At 33.3% G+C, this 14,765-nt stretch overlaps 3 protein-coding genes across 3 annotated transcripts; 1 reads left to right on the top strand and 2 right to left on the bottom strand.

Moving 5' to 3' along the window:
* The first annotated feature begins 5,643 nt into the window (after positions 1-5,643).
* LOC113502580 lies at positions 5,644-7,549 on the top strand. Its single transcript, XM_026884197.1, has 7 exons — positions 5,644-5,862; positions 5,950-5,996; positions 6,070-6,218; positions 6,539-6,737; positions 6,808-6,967; positions 7,036-7,164; positions 7,320-7,549. The coding sequence occupies exons 4-7, from the start codon at positions 6,643-6,645 to the stop codon at positions 7,506-7,508; spliced, it is 573 nt and encodes a 190-aa protein (XP_026739998.1). The 5' UTR covers positions 5,644-5,862; positions 5,950-5,996; positions 6,070-6,218; positions 6,539-6,642; the 3' UTR covers positions 7,509-7,549.
* On the bottom strand, positions 7,526-8,662 carry LOC113502577. The gene is made up of 3 exons (XM_026884195.1): positions 8,524-8,662; positions 8,212-8,365; positions 7,526-7,993 (listed from the first exon to the last, which is right to left on the bottom strand). Exons 1-3 carry the CDS (start codon positions 8,600-8,602, stop codon positions 7,570-7,572), a joined length of 657 nt encoding a protein of 218 aa, XP_026739996.1. The 5' UTR covers positions 8,603-8,662; the 3' UTR covers positions 7,526-7,569.
* LOC113502586 lies at positions 8,663-11,616 on the bottom strand. The gene is made up of 4 exons (XM_026884204.1): positions 11,457-11,616; positions 10,291-10,396; positions 9,709-9,880; positions 8,663-9,263 (listed from the first exon to the last, which is right to left on the bottom strand). The coding sequence occupies exons 1-4, from the start codon at positions 11,472-11,474 to the stop codon at positions 9,092-9,094; spliced, it is 468 nt and encodes a 155-aa protein (XP_026740005.1). The 5' UTR covers positions 11,475-11,616; the 3' UTR covers positions 8,663-9,091.
* Positions 11,617-14,765: the final 3,149 nt, after the last annotated feature.

Raw genomic sequence — 14,765 nt, 5'->3', positions numbered from 1 at the left:
TTTCAAAATATTTGAAATGAGAACACAGATTCTAACTAAGACACCAGCACACGATCACTCGATTCTTAATCGATTTAGTTTCAAAAAATCGAATGATACACTCGTTTCGAAGGCTGAGTATCGAATGTAGCGAGTGAAACTCCACAGAGGATTTATATGTGGGTACCTAGGGTGGTGGTTGGCGGCCTGCCGGGGCACTAATGTAAAACATATGATTTTAGTACAGTCTAGACCAATGCAGTAATGTGACATCATGTATCAACGACCATTGTTGACCATGTTTATTAGAGTAAGGTTCGTTTTTCGTTTCATTTTTATCAGTGATGTGACGTGTACTGTACAAGTAAAGACGCGACTTCGTCCTCGAAGAATTTTTGGAAATAATATATGTAATTAAGACACACAATAGATTAGTATGCACAATCGCACCGGCAAAAATACAGCAAAGAGTTAAGACAGTCAATAACTTAGAAATAAATGTTTTCCCTTTAGAATTGTTTTTTGCTTGGACTGTTGCGTAGACTATGTATTTTTTGAAAATATATTTTTTTGACCATATTTCAATTTTCTATAATTTTAATATATGTATAGATTCTCATTTTTTTGTCGGTTATTGAATTTGCCTAAAGCTAGAAAACAGTCAAATAAAACGATTTGACCAAACTTTTCCTTTCGGGCTCTCCTGGCTCGCTTTTTAGATCATCTTCTAACTCCAATAGTTACGCGAACCATTTAAAACGAAGTTACATAGTGTTTCTGCTAACCTGTTTACAATCTCATAAGTTATCTCCAGCAAATTATGATCGATACAAGTCATCCTTACGTTTTCGCTATCGAGTGCAACCAGTAGGAGTTATATCATACTGGTAAGACTATCAATTACTATTAATATTCTTATTACATTCAACTACGTCTAGTGGTTATCAACACTGCAGTGAACAGACGCTATGAGCTCACTCAGCCGTAAAAACATTAATTATATTCGAATCGATCTACGTCGAATCGACTTTAGACTTTCATCTCGCTTGTTCACCATACGTAAGAGGAAGACAGATATGTTTTTGATGTCGATATCGATAGGGTATTGAATAACGTTAGACGTTTGCTACACTTACGTCAGTTTACATACGAAAATATAACCGCAGATGCTTGGTATGCAAGAAAGCTTCCTGATGTGTGGAAACTCTGATCTGAGGGAAACAAAAGAGTGTATTAGCCTGATATGGTAATATGCAGTGAGAGCATTCTCATAGTATCATCGGGCTTGATACTTGCTACTCAAAGGGGCCTCTGTACACAAGGAGCAAAAGATGCATGGGTAGGTTTTTTGGCGGGAGGAGCAGAAAAATAGGAGCCAATCATTTCTTATTCCACGTATTTTTTATAATAAAAGTTAAATCGTCTTAAATATTTTCAAAAACCATTCTTCATGGCATCGAAAGCAGGGTTGGTAAGTGAGTGAAAATGTGAATGAAGATTTCGGGTAATTCCAACATCAATGTTTAAAAAACTTATTTAATTAGTAGTAGTATTCATTGTACTATAATTTTTTAAGATCAATATGCCAGGCCTCCATGATATATAAATCCAAATTACATGATTTCTAAATTTAGTCAAGTCTTAAACATCAAATTTTACCAAGGTTTTGTGAAGCTCAATTTAGATCATCTCGTTGCTGTTAAATTTATCTTATTAAAACGAAAATCACCGCCAGCGCCAGTGCAAGATTTACTATGAACGTCAATTAGTTCTTCCTATAAGACATTTTTATTGTAATTTGTACAAATGTCTTTAGAAAATTGAAACTGAAATTATGATGCATACCATTTTTCAGCCATTGAAACAAGCTGACATATATTATATGTCAGAATTCTCAACTCAACGCAGCAGTTTATAAAAAATAAATATTTTTAAAACTGTTTTTGATGCCAACGTCACAAACTCACATTACGCAAGTAGAGCACGATTGCTAGCCCACTTTCCGTACTCCATCTAATTATGTGACAATGGTAATGCACCGTTGTGGTCGTTATGTGTCCAGAAAATAAGATTATGATGACGTAACACTATTATGTTGAGATTGTGATATAAATAATCTCGTAGGTATCAATTGGTCACGCCGTATTGAACCTGTGTAGGAAGACTTGTACCTATTTTGAAATGTGTTCTGTGGCATTTTGAAAATTTGGCATAATTTTGGTTTTGATGAGGAAATATAATGGAATTTTTTGAAATGTTTTAGTATTTTCTTTTTTCATAGGCAAATAAATACATTTACAAACTTAGAAACGTAATGCCTTTTTAATTTATTTAAACCTGTCGCCGTTCCATGTTATAATTAGTCACGTTTTTTTTATTCTTTTGTTGTTTCATCGCAGGCGTTTTTAGTAAAAGGTTATTTTTTAACCATGCAGGGCACAATAAAATACACGTTATTATGTGCAAATTTTTAAACTTTCTAAACGCCACAACCTCTTTTTTAAATGAACACCTAATTATATCGGCTTGTGACTAAACATGCGAGTAACACGTCACTCATCACAAATCAAGTTTATCGTAAAAACTAGACGTCTAAATATAGAGAATTGGGTTACAAAAACGTTACGCTTTTCTTTGTTGTATTCTACTAGAAAAAGTACCGCTTAATGACTAAATGCAATGCATTACGAGAACTAAGTTATTGGTTATGCGGCCAGTTATACAACCTCATTGGGTGTAAGAATCAGAGCTCTGTATAAGATAATAAATATGATTTGTTTTGCTCTTGTAACGCAAATCTATTGTCTGTTCTTTTTTTTTATATTTATCATTACATTCTAAAATCCTCAATGAGTGATATTTTCTTATCCATTGTGCTTCTTACAGAGCGGTGGTCTTCATATATTAGCTAATCAAGCAGATGTTTCACGACCCACGAAAACACGCCACTTTTCAATCAGTATGGTTCGTCCGTCGCATGGAACATCGATTTCCATGTGGTCATATGAGGACCATCTTTCATTGAACGATGAGCAATATGAACCAAGAAAAATAATTATCATTTTCACAAACGGCAAAGCCAAGGCTAACATCTGAAACGGTGAGGGGATGAATTGTACGCATACCGCGAGACAGCAGGGCAGCGGTATAGGAAATTTTAAGGTGGATTTTTGCCAGTAGTTTGCCCTAATTGGGAATTAGCAATGTGAAAACTAAACTATTTCAGCATAATTGGAATATTTTATAATAAATAAAATATTGATTGTCGAAGTAAAACCTAGTTTTTCATAGTGTATGTTGTAATTGTTTCTCTAATATAATTACCGCGTTGTTTCAATTTAAGTAAAAGATCTGCCAACTCCTATTAAAATAACCCTTGCGATTGTTAAAGCTAGACAGCGCGCAGCGCTCTTCGTATAGTAGAGCGGACCTTAACCTTAATCAAGTTTATTTAATACTGTTTTAAAGAATTCATTACTCAACTATATATAAATGTTCTCGTGTTATGTTCTAACTATATGTAATTCTAATTTATTATTTTACTAAAGTATTCTGACGGGCGATAGAAAGTCAAACAATAACAAACCGCTCAGGGAGTTTCCTGTCTTTCTGCCAATTATATTAAACTATTTAAGTGTAAAGAGTTGTTAAAATGTCGTAGGCAGACATACCGAAATGTCGTTATATAAAGGAAGTTCTGATAGTGACATATTACTTGTTTTATGTTTTATATGTGCAATTTTTTCAATAATGGCACGTTAAATTTTGGGTCCTGACTGGTATTCATACGGTTGTTTGACGGTCGTTACAGGTAGTCAAAACTGGAAAGTCTGAAAACCAGTCTAAGTAAGGGGTATCAGGTTACCCGGAAACTGGGTCGTTAAAGTCAGACAGGCAGTCGCTCTTTTAAAATACTAGTACTTGGCTGAATCTGGTCAGACTGGAAGCCTACCCTATTATGGCTAGGAAAAGGCTAGGCCGATGATGATGATATAATGTGTGAAAGAAAATAGGTCACGCACGCTTCAAACTCTACTTTTCATTACTTGTTGTTAAAGCGTCATCATCTCTGAAAAATGTTACTAACTATCACGGTTCATTGCATACAGTCTAATGACAGACCGACAGAGAGACTAGCCTTAGTCCAAACCTAAATCGATTTTATCTGTCTTATCCTTTTGGGTACAGAAATTAAAAAAAAAAATGCTAAGCCTAACTTATTCAAAGGAATATTACGACCTGTCAATTATTTGCATAAAAAATACACGAACCTAAGCGTGTAATAGATCGCTACGTTCATACTCTTTCGTCTATAAAATTCTAATCACAATCCAAAGACACAACCACTCTGTCACAAATTGTCATTAAACAATTTTAGAACAATTTATTAAGCATTATTGAACCAATTGTCCAAGCTACAATGTTCAAAAAGGTAACGTAATCCTAATCCTTACTAATCAGATATCTCACCTATTAGTATTCGTTCTGCATTTGTTATTTCGTCATATACTCCGGATGCAAGTGTTACACGGGTATACTATTAAGAGAAATGAACGCAACACTTTCGCTACGTTTCAATATGTTCCAATGATCACGGCATAAGAACTAAGGCAGTTTTATTAGCATAGGTTGGCACAGAATAAAGATACGCTGTTATGTGTAGTCTTGATCATGTCTAGGCGTAAGCTAATAAAAGTGCACCCACTAACTGAGCGACTTCATAGGGAGCGGCTCTCAGGACTTCCGCAGAATTGTACTAGGTATACGTAGGCATATTATAAAAGTGCTATAGCTTTGGGGAGATTTTGTTATATAATAAAAAAATTGAATCGCCTTTATAGAGCACTAATAGATTTTGATTTTCAAAAACTGAAGCTGCAATAGAAATACTACATTTTTATTGAATTGCCATGTTTCCATTCATAACAAATGAATAGTGGTTTAGAATTTCTTAGTGTTTCCAAACTCACTTCCTGAGTCTTAGCAGCAAGAATGTGAAATAATGTTCAATGTTATTGCTCCGTTTGCCTCATCTGTAGTTATAACGCGTCGCATCTAGTCTGAGTGGGCCTCAATTACAAAAGTACAGCATACCAAGTAAGCTTATATAATTTAAAATAGAGCGCTTACGGTACCTTTTAGTGTCAGATGGAAAACTGGTGTTAATAGCAAAATGAGAAATAAAACGTGGAATCAATTCAAAATTAGGATGGCCGATACTTACATACGCAAATCTTCAGCTCTATCTATATCGTTAATTTGCTAATACTCTTCCAAAATATACAGTATCATTGGTTCAAGAAATTAGAATAACACTTTATCAATTTATGTTTTTTTAGGTTCACATACAAAACCCACATGACGCAACGTGTACGGAGAAAACACATTACATCGAATGCACGGAATGCAGAACCAGAGCGAAGTCAGTTATCTACATTTGCGCATCAGGTCATGTGATAAGCAAAACCTGTCAGGACGATAGTGAGTAACAGTTACATATCTGAATTCTTTTTTTAAAGCTTTATAAAATAAAATTCTAACTGTAAGTTGTTTAAATCTACAAAAAATAACTTAGGGGAGCTATAATCCTGTTAAAGAAAACACTAAGAGTTAATTGGGTTTTAATGGGTACCATTTCCTTCCATAGCAAGGGGAGGACAAGAAAGAAATAGCTACGACGAGATATGGTTGGAGGGTGTTTATTTGGTTGCCGATGATAACAAATATTCTTTTTTTTTGATGTTGCAGTAGACGGGAATGAAGGTGGCGATAATATACCTGAAAGGGACTACGGTCCTAATAATCCTATTCGTGAACCTAAATCGTTTGAGACGATCAAAACAGAGGACTTGGCTAGCGGTGATCACGATGCAGTAGTTATAAGTAAGCTACTATTTTATTCGGATTTTTTATCCGGACTTCAAAACATTGAAAAAATGTGATATGATGAAACTTTTTATTTGCCCACAGAATCGAATAGTGAGGGCAACAAAAATGCAAAGAATATTGTCGGAAAGGTATTTTTTGCGTACTATTTTAATCATTCAAAAGTACCTACAGTTTCAGCTGATAAATAGATTATTTTCCCAGGTTACCGGTTCAAAGAGTAATCCTGAAACAACAATCGAATATAAAAATGAAAATTTCCTGGAGAGCAAATCCAGTGAGACTTTAACCGTAGAGACTTGCAAAAATATTGCAACAAAAGAAGAACTGTCTAAATTCAAAGTTGTACTAAGGTACGTTGTACTTAAGCGATTATAGACTTTTTCTGAAAAACAAAAATTTACCGAAAACTACTTTAAAGATTAGGATAGAAGCTTATGACCAAACGATTTCGTAAAATTAATACAAATTCAGGAAGCGACGCTACGCGCAAGTTACTTAAAAAAGAAATTACGATAATTTAATCAAATTAATGTTTACAGGACAAAAGCAGAAATACGTATTTGTTATTACACATTAAACTACAAGAGGGCCTCATATGATCATATAAAAAAATTACATCATCCCAAATGCAAATCCAAAAATGTTTTAATAAATATATTAACTCTTGCAGACCGGTAATATGTCCCGTATCAAACTGTTCCAAAATGGTGACAATCAATACGATCACGCTACATTTCCATTTTGACCACTCCAAGGTGCCAAGAATAGTTAGTTATGGATGAAAATGAACCCCAAGAAGTTTTATTAAAGCCCGGTAGCGTCACAACTGAAATACAATGTATAGCTACTTATTTTATCAAAAATGACAGGTAAACTGAGACTTCTCAATTTAAAAGTGTTATTTTAAGTGATGAAACTAATAGGAGCGGATATTTTCAGTGCATCTAAAGAAGATAAGTTATTACTTCTTATGGCAGTAAAATTGCAGACGACGCCCTCAAAATTACCAAGCATAAAATATGTCTCTTCACGAATATTCACAAGAAGCATTCACACACAAACTGAAAAGCAGCAAAAGAATAATAACGTGGACAAAGTGGTAAATATTACTACGATACAATTAAAACTTATTGCTACATCTTTAAAGATGATTTTACCTACTTTCAGGTGAATGCTGAATGTTTGAGTAAAGCTAACAGTCAGAAATCTTGTAAAAGTAAGGCGATATGTGATGATGATGAGGACATTTTATTGCTATGGTTATGCAAGTTAGACGATGAAGAAAATGTGTACAGTGTAAGTATTATACTACCAGAAATAGGTATAGCCCCATAGATTCTTCGCAAGAAGAAACTTTCATTCGAATACCTAGACAAAAATTAGCTTTCATTACATCCAAGTAATCATACTATTTTTAGCATAGAAAATAATTATATCATTTGAATCTCCAGATAACTGTGATGGGACAAAATCCAAAGCGAGGCTACAGTTACATAGGCAACGCGACCCACATTAGAGAAAAGCAAGACCCATCATCTCTTCATGACAAATCTGAGTGTCTCATAGTGAAGAGATCAGCTATTAGTAGTCTTTGTAAAGTCAGTAACCAGATTCCAGTTATTGTAAGAATCGTAAATTGATAAATAAAATACATGTAAACCATAAACACGTTTTATTTGTAACAATAAGTACATTATTTTGTTAAAATTGCTCACAAAACTTATCAGTTTCATAATTGTTGACTACATTGCGAATTTTCCTTTTTTCTTTATCGATGTACACTCGGACCTTGTCTTTGCCGCATTTTTTCGCTCCCTTAAGTTCATTTTGATAATAAATCTCATAATCAGGGTTGGGTTTCTCGATTTTATATCGATTTATTTTACCCATCTCCTTGTTTAAGAAATCGAATGGGTCGCTGTTTTTATTATTGTATTTGAACACTGTGGTAGGAGCATTGTTATTTAGGAGCTCAGTAGCACCCTTAGCTTCAGGCTCTGCGCTCTTAAAGTCATATTTGTTCTGCATATTCTGAATGGTATTTGCAATGTTTTGATTAGCTTGGACAGGGGCTGCCAAAGGCTCACCGGTAGAGTCCACTACTTTGACACTCTTTAATTCAACCCTGTAATATACCCAACGAATACAGTTAGGTTAGATAAAATATCACTATATTATTATGATTAACTTTCTAATTCCTGTTGATACATTGTTAATAGTATCTAAAACTGTAATTGGGTTACCTATATAACTAAGCTACTTAAAATTCATCTCATATCAAACTGATCACCTGGTTTTCTATTTGAATTTACAAATACTAAAATTTACAAAACTATGTTTTACCCGTAACTCGAGTCATCCGCGTAATACTTGACTTGTATGGGATTCCCTTCATTATCCATGTATGTGTATTTCCCAACCACAGTTCCATTGGGAAAGTGTTTTTCATCCCTTAATTCTGGTTGAGTGTCTAAATCAGATTTTCCTGTAGGATAACCTAGAAAGCAAAGAAAATGTCTATGACCACTTGCTTATTTTAGTTTGGACCAAATACAATTCTTTATATGAGTACAATACTATATTCTTTGTCGACAGTATCTGACGACTTGGTCCTTATATGATGATTTTCTATACTCCATTTATTTTAAAACTTACATTTTACAGTTGTAAACAAGACCAAAGGAAACACACATAAATTGAACAAATGCTCTTTATTCGACTTGATGCACTTCATTGCAGTAAAATATCAAAAACAATTCACACTTAGAAATGTTTCATTCTGTCTCACAATTCCTTGACAGTGTCACTTAGTTTTATTCTTCTGATTTCTTTTAGCATTTTATCTGTTATAACCTTTTTAGTATAAATAGTTAATAGAAATGATGATGACGAGTTTTTTTTGCCCAATATGGCCAACTTCATTTTCAATATGAAGTAATGCGATGAGCTTACAACTAAATAATATGCATTATTTAGTGCAAACAATTTACTCTTCTGAAGTTAGACGCGAAAAAAAGAAATATATGGACAAAATAACTAATTCTAAACAAAATGGAAAAGAAGTTGTGGCAGATGATAATAATGATAATGAAGAAGATTTAGATAAGATGAGATTTGATAAATAGTTGACAGAACATAGTTTTAAATATGAAATAAATAATTTAAAGCTAAAGTGAAAATGATGAATAAATGCTTAACGACTCAGAGAGTTCACCCATTGTTTTCAAATGAGATTGTTTTTAGCAAATATTGTGCCAAGCTGTGCAACAAAGTTGTTGATAACTTTGTTCTTGTAAGGTTTTGGAGGTCTTGTCCAAGTGATGGATGACTCAGTAGCTTCGGTCCCAGAATGAGGTAAGACATAGGGTTGATTCCTTTGTAAGTCTGGGAATACCCTGCAAGAAATGAGATAATGTATTTTAAATAAGGAAATTCATTTAAAGTAAAGATACTTCTTTGCGGGTCAGTACGGCAGCGCCTTGAAAAACCCAATAGCAATAAGTACTGATCGCGAATGTATAGTTGGTTTAAAGGCGGTATAATTATGCTGTATTAATATCTTTCAAAATAAAGTATATTATAAAGTATGTGTTATAAGTTGTTAAGGGTTAAGGTATGTTCAATATTTTTAGCGTAAATCTGCAATTGCTTTACTGCATTTGCCAGCCAATGACTGGTCACCAGCAAAAAGGAATGTAGAAGAGCTACGGTGTATTAAACCGATCCTCCTAAAAGCAGAATTCTATTGATAATGAATTTTCCAATGACCAAAGTAGACACGCCTAGTCATCAGTTATAATGGGCTGAAGATGAATATAAAACAAAAGAAAATATGCTTACCGGTAACCAAGTTTATCGGCAATATACCGAAACCTCCGTGGTACACCATTCGGGTCTACGTAACCATAGCCGCCAGTAACCGTGCCATTGGAGTAACGCTGCTCTGAGCGGTACTGAGTGTTCCCAGTTGCGACATCTGATACGTCGTAACCAAAGGAATATATTCCATGACCTGGAATATATAGAAATGTGATAGTATTGGTGTTCGTCTAAGACCAAAAGCTGTTTTTGTCTTTTCTTGGCAAAGCGATCTTTATTTTACCTTTCGGCCGATTTGGACTTTTTTAATTAGTCTACAATGCAGTCAGGCAGTTTTGGGATAGTAAAAGGACGAGCTGGATCTAACCAATGTAAACAACTATCACTTAAGTTGGATGCTTCCGAGGAAAACGATTGTCAATTTTGGAAACCGAAACAACTAATCGGCAATAAAGAGGAGTAGAAATTATATTTCTCCACTACAAGTGGGAAATTGAATTAGGAAAAGTATAATAAATCAGACGAAAGACATCAGCAACGGACTTTAAGACCATTTGCGAATCAACACGGATGTTTTGAGACACACGTTTATTCATTTCTTACCATCGTTGTTATTGTAATAATGATTCGGTTCATTCTCAGCGACTGTGAGCCTCTTCTGTCTGGGCGCCGACTGTACTGCGGCCAAGCAAGAGACCACTAAGAAAATCTGAAAAACAAAATAGCCTTTTATTACAATGTGCTAATTATTTTTGGAATACCCTCACTTGGTTGTGGAAGCTTGATGGCGCAATACATGCCGTCGACTGGTCTTGCATCTTCCTTCCTCACCCGCTATGATATTACCACTTATCATCGGCCTTACCCCATATTTCAACTTTAATCCACGATAGATCTATGAAAACTATTCAAATTGTGTTATGCTATGCCATGAAAATTATAACCAGCATTAATTATATAAGCGAGAGAGCGATACACTGTGTATTACGACCTCTCACTTCCACGCCGGCAACTGTTAAAGCTCATAGTACCTACAGACTGTATGGCGGCAAAATAATAAGCATTTATTTCACGACTCACGCGCACATTAGTGTACATTTATGTCAGTTTGAGTAATACCCGCCATTAGTTAAACGTCCGTATTATACGCATGCTCGCAAAAAAACTAATGTTTTAATTGCAGTTTTTTGTTCAGTTGCCTTAATTTATTGGGTATGTTTTAGGTATTCCCAAAGTATAGTAAAACAATATAAAAAGTAGTCGTAAATATCGATTATGTAAAGCTCAAAAAAGTGATTACATTAAACTCTTTTAAAATGTTTGGGACAAAATTGCTCCATCATCATGGATTACGTTAAGAGAATGCAGACATGTTTGAAAATGAATACTAAAAACAATTATTTAAACAATCATGCAAAACCTAAAGCTAAGTTTTAACGCAAATTTTTGGAGCTTTTAACACAGGCTAGCGTTTTGCATTAGAATATTAACAATTATTCCCTAGCTAAATACTTTGGCATTCCTATTAGGAATATCTCAAGAATAAACAAGGAAGAGTTATTTAAGTTTTTCACCTATTAGTTCTTAGTCACCAGTCCTTGCAATATAATAATATATTATCCTGTACTCATAGAAAAACTACTTTCTGATATTATTCTTAAAGCATACGAAACAAATTAACGTCATTGTTATTACATACATAAAAAATTTAACATGATTATTATTTCACTTTATTTGACTAAGATTAAATATTATCACACAATTCTCACCTTTAAAACACAGTCCATAGCGATTAAATTCCTTTAAAAAATAAATCTACAAATTAACACAAACTTCGGAAGTGTGCACAGTGTTGTGAGCTACGTCCACATGAATGAACATATTTATCCACCTCTCCTTTTAGTGTGTTTTCTTTAAAAAAACACCGGCCACGCACTTGTTCGTAAAATATGTGGGTGAAGGCAATTTCGCCCGTATTCTTCGAGTGATGTCATATTAGGTGATGGGTGATTCTCCGGAAAACAGAATCGGTCAAGTGCTGGTTGGACTCGCGATACTGAGGATTCTGGATAAATAGGCGGAAAAAGAACATTAGTAACATAAATTGGTCACCCATCAAATTTATGTTCGTACCAAGAGTTCATTTTGAAAAAGCGTCAACGGAAATACGTCACTTACAATAACTCGAGCTAATAAAATCATACCCTTACCAAATTATATATACTAACTGTAGTGGTTAAATGATTAAATTACTTTCTATTTATTATAATTATTGCTCATTTACTTTGGCTATATTCATTTACAGTTCAGTAAAAGCTTGCAGATAATGAATGATTAAATTAAATCCTCTACAGCATTAAAAATGTGCAGTCAATAAACTTTTTCTCCTTCAGAATCACCCTGAAACAGGATAGGAGCCTATATGGTATACTATCTCATAGCCGATAAAAGTCACGTAAATGAGAATCGAATGGGAAAAGTCGTGTTAATCAATTATACAGAAGCTCTATATAGGATGATAGCTATTGTAAAATCAATTTGATGTTTATTAGAAATGTGCATACAAGGATAGACAGATAGTTAACGTCGATTATACTGGCTAAATTGATTCATTATAAATCTTTAAGATTATTTATGTTTTGTAAATTAAAAGCGCAGGTTTAAATTGATGTAGTCGTAAATTGTATTAATGTATGCGTATGACATTTAAATGATTCTATTATTAGTTTATATTTATGATTTTTTTTATTAAAGTTTATTAACCTGTATAAACAAGGCAGCCTTGATAATAAACACTGATTTTAGGTTTCAAGCATTACTTTGAGAACCAAATTTACATTGTACATCGACAAATCCAATACTTTTACAACCTTTAAATTTCAATATCAATTTATGTCTTAGTAAAATTGTTCACAAGAACATAATTTTATTTAACGGTTCTTTCATTGTTCTGCAGTTAGAATGACCATCTTAAACATTTTTGATACGACAGTAAAATGACAATTCTGTCTTATAGTCAAGATACCGTAAAATGTCTGTTTTGGTATATTCCTTCTATGGAAGCGCCTACACAAAAATGCTTTGAAAACAATATATTTATTTATGAGAATAACATTATCGACAGCAATTCAAAATGTTATTTGATTGCTTTTATGACTCAAATCATGAGATTGTAAAACTGTTAAAAGAATTGTTTTTGTTATTTCTTCGCTTCAATTAACTCTGGCTTTTTGTTTTTCATTATTTGGCTTAACAGCCTTACAGATAACAATTCTTCCTGAACTATCATGCAGTCTTTGTCATCGCTGAGAGAAATTTATATTAGATATTCTAGATCGAGATTCAGAACTGTCGTTTCCTAAATAAGAATATTTATATTATTTTAAATACTCATACTCATAATAATTATATATTGAAAAATATTTCAAATCTAAACTAACCAACCTTAATTAGTTGTAGTTTAACTTATTTCTTATCATATAGGATACCCACTAAGCTATTAATTTGGGGCATTTAAACTCATGTATTTAAGTTCATACTTCGCGAATTATTTTACATTAATTCAAATCATCAAATGTCTCAGTCAGGTTAGATAGAGCCGGCGACATCTTTGCTAATGAAGTGATTAACTGATCTTTCCAAAAAAGGAAACATAAAACCAACAAGAATAATTATAAATTCAAACTAATAGATATGGTTAAAAAAAACTTGTTTTGTAGTAAACGACCAAATAAATTATATTATTGCTTCATAAATTAACTTACAACTAAATAAAGTCAACATAGGTTATCGAACTGCGTTCATCCTGATTGATCTTTTAAATTATATCATTACCTAACTTGGAGATTTACGATAATATTTTATAATGATGAGAAGTTTTAGGCGGATAAACAGTAATTCTCGCCATACATTTTGGGTTTGTTGATTAAAAAAGTTATCAAAAATAATAATTCTTTATAAATAAAGGAACAACATCCTTCAAAATAATGTAACAAAAATTCTAAGACTTTTATATTCTCATTATAATTTTAGCATGAAGAAGATGTACCTACTATTCTGGACCAAGAACTCTTCTAAAGATTTTCACATCGATCTGTTTGCGCTATCTCCACCACCATTTACCTCTTTGTAGCAATGTTGCATTCAAGATAACAACCTCAGAGTCCCGGGATCCACCTCGGAAGCCTGCCCAAGCTGCCTTTCAGGGTGAAAACCACCTTTTAACAAAACCTTCGTGCAGCGTTAATTTCCTATTTGTGTATTGAACTAAAATTTTGGCTTTTGATGTTCGAAACGGACCCAAGTGTTACATCGCCATTCGTTTTTCTTTAAGAACATCCTGATCCTAATCAATCCTGATCCTAATCATCGTTTCATCATCTTTTAAAGATCAATACGCTGATCGTTTCGACAACATTTTTCTCCTCTAAATTGACTAACGGGATTATATTGTACTTGTAAGAAACCATATTAATTACACCATCATTTAATAGGCCTACGGTGGTGTTGTGCGTCATATGAAAGTTAATGGGCTATTTGTCACTTCAGGTATTAAGGTAGTTTGAAAAAATATGTGATTCATCTGGTCTAAGGTTTTGGGTACTTGGATTTTGTATTGACGCAAAAGTTTTGGTAGCTCTGTGGGCAGTCTATGCTTAATTTAGGCCTTTACATAATTAAGTGTCAATTGAAAGGGATCGATTCCTAACAATCACAACTTTTTTTTGATAGCTGACTTCTAATTTGTTTTAATTTATTCATTATCCATAGAAGACATGCCTTACTGATAAATGAATGATAGGGCAAATGTATAAAACAACACATTGATAAAAATAATTATATTTATACAGCGATCTATTTAAGTAATAGTTACAAAATTACACTTTATTAAACTGCAAAAACATTATCGACAGAATTTTAGTAAAACAAAAAAAACATTGTCAGAATATTGAGATCATGGCAAATGAAAGTGAATAAGTTTTCGATTCGTGATATCATTCTATTGTAACTTAAACACAATATAATGATCGGTACAAAATACCCTTTTATTCATTAATAAACTATTAGTGATCTCTTAA

Source organism: Trichoplusia ni, chromosome 17 (genome assembly GCF_003590095.1).
Source record: "Trichoplusia ni isolate ovarian cell line Hi5 chromosome 17, tn1, whole genome shotgun sequence".
Taxonomy (NCBI): Eukaryota; Metazoa; Arthropoda; class Insecta; order Lepidoptera; family Noctuidae; genus Trichoplusia; species Trichoplusia ni.
This window is presented reverse-complemented; position numbering and strand designations above follow the sequence as displayed.

Excerpts from the sequence above, each read along its gene's own strand:
- LOC113502580 (XM_026884197.1), top strand. The coding sequence starts at position 6,643 with ATGGATGAAAATGAACCCCAAGAAGTTTTATTAAAGCCCGGTAGCGTC. Across the intron at positions 6,738-6,807 it reads TATTTTATCAAAAATGACAG|TGCATCTAAAGAAGATAAGT; the intron begins GTAAACTGAGAC and ends GGATATTTTCAG. Across the intron at positions 7,165-7,319 it reads ATGAAGAAAATGTGTACAGT|ATAACTGTGATGGGACAAAA; the intron begins GTAAGTATTATA and ends TTGAATCTCCAG.
- LOC113502577 (XM_026884195.1), bottom strand. The coding sequence starts at position 8,602 with ATGAAGTGCATCAAGTCGAATAAAGAGCATTTGTTCAATTTATGTGTG. Across the intron at positions 8,366-8,523 it reads CTTGTTTACAACTGTAAAAT|GTTATCCTACAGGAAAATCT; the intron begins GTAAGTTTTAAA and ends TTTGCTTTCTAG. Across the intron at positions 7,994-8,211 it reads GCGGATGACTCGAGTTACGG|GGTTGAATTAAAGAGTGTCA; the intron begins GTAAAACATAGT and ends GGTATATTACAG.
- LOC113502586 (XM_026884204.1), bottom strand. Across the intron at positions 9,881-10,290 it reads TTATTACAATAACAACGATG|GTCATGGAATATATTCCTTT; the intron begins GTAAGAAATGAA and ends TATATATTCCAG. Across the intron at positions 9,264-9,708 it reads GCCGATAAACTTGGTTACCG|GGTATTCCCAGACTTACAAA; the intron begins GTAAGCATATTT and ends CATTTCTTGCAG.